The 5,054-nt window shown below is 46.1% G+C and overlaps 1 protein-coding gene across 1 annotated transcript in view; it reads left to right on the forward strand.

The window, feature by feature from the left end:
* Positions 1-5,054, forward strand: part of Itgae (integrin subunit alpha E) — a 56,664-nt gene that overhangs the window by 37,943 nt on the left and 13,667 nt on the right. Inside the window, exons 20-21 of the mRNA XM_010611374.3 lie at positions 663-736; positions 4,270-4,402. Coding sequence (XP_010609676.1) covers positions 663-736; positions 4,270-4,402 — 207 coding nt within the window. The remainder of the gene's footprint in view (positions 1-662; positions 737-4,269; positions 4,403-5,054) is intronic.

Below are 5,054 nucleotides of genomic sequence, written 5' to 3' on the forward strand. Positions count from 1 at the left end.
TTTTTTTGGTGCTGGGGATCAAATTCAAGCCCTTGCAACCCACCCACCTATTTTAGAATATTTGATTTTTTTTTGGTAGAATATTTGACTTTTCAAATCAAACTGGGGCTTTTAAATCTCAAAGAGGCCTATTGAACCATGTGTGATTTTCTGAATTCCGTTACTGTGTGTGTTCAGGGTTGCAAGGGAAATAGTAATTTCCAGAGAACACAGCCAAGGAGTGAAGGATATCCGAGGACTGGACCTATTGTTATTTGGTCAGGTGGCCCTGGCTCCTGCCCCAGCTATTCCCACCCATACTTGAAAGGGCTGTTTTCCTTCACAAAGGGGTTTTCCTCCCCAAATGTTTGGAGTAGTGAGCTGCTTGTGAATGTTGCTATTTAACTCACCTGACGTGAATGTATCAGGCACACCCACCACCCCACACCCACCATTTTTACCTTTGGCAGAAGCCTGGCTCTGGGTGTGCCAATGGCTTGGGCCTAAGCAGAGATGTCACAGCCATAGCTCACTCGGCTGTGTAGGCTCAATCCCAGCCTGCCAGCCTTCACTGAGAGCTTCTGGAGTAAGCAAGGAGGTGTCCTAAGCAGAAGATCATGAAGCAGGGCTACGGGTAAGTCAGGCCCCCTTGGCTGACCTCGCCTTTCCATGTCTCATTACAGCTGCCCTATGAGAAGGCCTGCAAGAATCAGCTGTTTTGCATCGCTGAGTTACATTTGGCCACCACCATGTCTCAGTGAGTTGGGTGATCATAGTTCCTGCGGTTAACTTATTCCTGAAGATTTACCTGGGAAAGCTTCTCATCAGGATCCATTGCTGACTTCCTTCTGCTTTTCTGGCATGGTCCTCCAAAGGCTTTTGCGCTTATTATCTGTGCCACCATATGAGGGAGGACATTTGTGTCTCCATTTTACAGATCATGAAACAGACACAGTAGCTGAGGCCTTTGCCTAGGATCACAGTGATCATTTGGTGGATTTAAACCCACATCTTGACATCCTGGATGACGTTTTGTTCATAACCCAGTGATCCTCACTCCTAGGGTTACTTCCATTAGAGGTAACCTCTTTCCTGGCTCACTCCTTAGACAGATTCATAACAGTTCCTCAAATATCTCTGTGCTGAGCACTGGAGGCATTGTGAAAACCTCCAGAACATAAACAAAAATTCCTGCCTTTTTGGTGCTTTTAGCGGTAGAAGATCATAGATAAGCAAATTCATTTACTTATTCATTTTTTGGTTTTTGAGACAGGGTCTCACCATGTAGTTGAGACTGATCTGGAACTCACTATGTAGCCCAGGCTGGTCTTGAACTCACAGTGATCCTCCTGCCTCAGCCTCCTGAGTACTGGGATTACAGGCATGTGCCACCACACCCGGCTTAGATAAGTAAATTCTGTATTGAGCATATATAAGGCAGGGGAGATGGGAGTGTTGGGCTGAGGATGGATCTTTAAATCAGGTCAGGGAGGCTGGATGTTTGACACCTATATGAGGAGGTGGTGGAGGCAGTTATCTGGGTGTCTGAGGAAAGAGCACTACAAATGCCCTGGGGTAGGAGCATTGCCTGGCAGGTGGGAGGCAAGGCAAGGACCCGGTGTGGTTGCAGTGGGGTGACTTAGGGTGACTAGAGTGGGATGAGAGAGTAATATGGGCTGTCCAACAGGACTTCATCAGCCCTCAGAGGGGCTTTCATTGTGAACAGGGAGACCACATGGCGATATAATCTTGCATTTTAACACTATAGCTCCTGCTGATGTGTGGAGAATAGATTGTAGGAACAGAGGCACAGCAAGGAGATAGTAATTACTATTGCAATGATGCACGTGAGAGATGACGGTGGCTTGGATCTGGGTGACACAAAGAAGGAGGTTACATTTTGAAGTGAAAGCCCATAGGATCTGTGCAGAGTGGAGGTGGGGAATGGAGAGAGATCGCAGCCTGGCATGTAGCCCAACACACGATCCTATTTGTCTAATTATATTTAAGGTCATCGAGCTTAAACATAATTTAAAATATTAGTTCCTCAGAGGCCCTGCCACATTCCAAATGCTCAATACCCTCGTCTGACCGGTGGTATCGGGCAGCACAGATACAGACCAGTTCCTTCACTCTAAATTCTGGGCTGGCCAGGAGTGTTCCCACACACTGAATTCCAGCACGATGGAGTTGCCAGCAGCTGAACTGAGACTGGGAGTTTGATTTTGGACATTGGTGGTCTTCAAATGCCCTTCCTGGCCACTAGCGCCACTTGTGTGTCATGATACCGATGGCCATTTGGCAGGAGTTGCCATCTACGGGCACGGATCTGTCCCCTGAGGCTTCGCAGATATTTTCAGGACTTGCACTTCAGATGTGGGTGGCTTAGTGCTGCCTGTCACTAAGGACCCAATTCAAGACCTTCGAGTGCTTTGGAATCTAGCCTAACAAGTAGGCACAGCTGTTTCCACAGGGAATTAATTATAGCCAAGAAGCATCCTGGCAGTCACTTCCTTGTGAAAGAGATGTGGCACGCACAGCTTGCCCTGCATTGCCCCCTAGTGTACATAGCAAGCATGCGCTTCTATTTCAAAAGCACCACAGAGTACAACCATCAGGGTCCAAGCAACTCAGTGATTTTTCACCTTTCTGCAGACAGGGATCCCCTGAAAAAGAAATGAAAATTACAGGCCCCTCTCCATAAATGATATGTGCATACATAAATCCTGGCATTCTGGGCCCTCTGAAACTGTCCCTGGGCCTTAGTTTAAGAAACCCTGTTAGATATTCTGATGATGCTCAGCTCTCACTCTTGGGCCCTGAAACAGTATATCCAGCCCGGTCTGTCTTAGTGTCCTGGAGGTACTCCTTGTGTCCCAGAAGGAACTCATCTTTCTGTATCCTGGGCTCTTCCCCTTGTCTTCTTTCCCTCAGTGAGTAACAACAGTGAGCGACCTGAACAGGAAGCTCAGCACTAACTCAATCTACCCCGCCCATTGCTCTATCATTTCTGACTCTCCTCACCCTCCATTTCCACTAAGGTTGTATATTTGGCATGTATCAACTCTTGAATGGATTTCCAACAGCAGGCTCTAACTGCATTTGCCTCCTGTTGTTTCTTCTAACCTATCTCTTCTCAACTGTGATAAAATGCAAACCAGAACAAAGCAACAACAACAACAAAACACAAGCCACATTACTTCCCATATCTGCACGTTCCTTCTTCGGACATTTCAGATAGTTTAGAAGTTTTCTTTGTATTGTTACTGTGTTACCCCAAAGATCTCAGAAGTATTTAACAACATGTGGGCAGTCTGCTGAGTGGGCTCATATCTTGAACCATAGCTTTTTAGTTAGGTGGGCCTGAATGATTTTTGTAGGAGGAAGAGCTGAAGCCACGAAAGAGGGCTTTGCTGGGTGTGGTGGCACACACCTGTAATTCAGCACTCTGGAGGCTGAGGCAGGAGGATCAGGAGGATCACAGCAAGTTAAAGGCCAGTTTGGGCCACATAGTGAGTTGGAGGCAAGCCCAAACTATATCACAAGACCCTGTCTCAAAGAGGGGAGGGCTTTGTAAGAAGGCAGGATCGTATGTGGCTTGTGTATACTGCTCTCCAGTGCTGTGTGGAGCATCTGACTTGTATACAATGCCTCAGGGAAAAGAAAAAATATGAGAAAAGGAACAAATGGAAACAAAGTCTTTGTAAATAGGGAAGGAGGAGGGGTGAAGGGAGTGCAGGGGTGTGGGAAAAAATGAGAACCAAGATCTGTCATGTAAAGGTACAAGGTCCCAATGATAAATGTAACTGTACTGTACACTTAAAAAGTACCAATAAACTCAGTGAAAAAAATATCTGTAGGATGGATATGTGTCATGAAGGACCTTGCCTAGGGCCACAGTGATTTGGTGGTAGAAAGAGGATTTGGCTTCAACTCTCCCAACTCTCTCTGGAGGATGCTAGACTTCGGGCAAATTGGCCTCTCTTGATTTCTTTTCTTCTTACACAACCTAGAGAGTAACTGTTCCATTGCATAGGGTTCTAAGGGGGTGAAGGGTAGGAAGCACAGCCTTGGCACATGGCAAGCACTAAGTGGTGGCCATTATGATCTCACCCAGCAACTGAGATGGGTGTGGCAGCCCGAGTGTTTGCTTCTTTTGAGGGGAAGAAAATCTAGGCTAAATGTATCCTTTAGACAATTTGTCTATGTAGTTAAGAATGTGCTAGTCTACTGTATTGAAGTTTTATAGATTAAAGAAATTGGTAACACTTTTATCTTTCCCCTGTTCAGGCAGGAATTGGTGGTGGGTCTCACCAAGGAACTGACCATAAACATCAGCCTAACGAACTCTGGGGAAGACTCCTACATGACAAGCCTGGCTTTGAATTACCCCAGAAATTTGCAATTTAAGAGAATACACAAGGTAATTGTGGCAGCAGCATTGGAAACATCCGCTCATATCTTTCCCGGGCTACACACCCTCTTTTTATGTGTGTGACAACCTCCTTACTGGTCTCCATGCCTCCAGCCTCCTCCTGGTCTGTCCAGGAAATGATCAATGATTAGATGAATCCTCTCCACTTCAACTGTATGCTGTGGATCCATTCTCTGCCTTACAAACTTCTAATGGCACCATTTCCTACGCTCTTCTCTGCATGCTGCCCCCCCTTTTCCTGCTACTGGGGATCAAACTCAGGACTTTGTATCTGAGCTAAATTCCCAGTCCTTTGAGTTTGTGTGATGATGTTTTTCTTTTCTTTCTTTTTTTTTTTTTGGTACTGGGAATCAAACTCGGGACCTTGCGCTTGCAAGCAGGCAGCAGAAACACTGAACTAAATCCACAGCCCTATGATGCCTTTCTTAACCAGGATTTTGAGAGATAAATAAGTTCAAATGCTCTAAGTCACTGAAAAAGTAAAAAATAGCCAGATATGGTGGCACATGCCTATAATCCCAGCACTCTGGGAGGCTGAGGCAGAATGATCATAGGGCTGGGGATTTAGCTCAGTGATTCCACCGCCTGCTTCACAAGTGCAAGGTCCGGAGTTCAATCCCCGGTCCTGGAAAAAAAAAAA

This window comes from Fukomys damarensis, unplaced genomic scaffold (genome assembly GCF_012274545.1).
Source record: "Fukomys damarensis isolate Sample0158 unplaced genomic scaffold, DMR_v1.0_HiC HiC_scaffold_13, whole genome shotgun sequence".
NCBI classification, from domain to species: domain Eukaryota; kingdom Metazoa; phylum Chordata; class Mammalia; order Rodentia; family Bathyergidae; genus Fukomys; species Fukomys damarensis.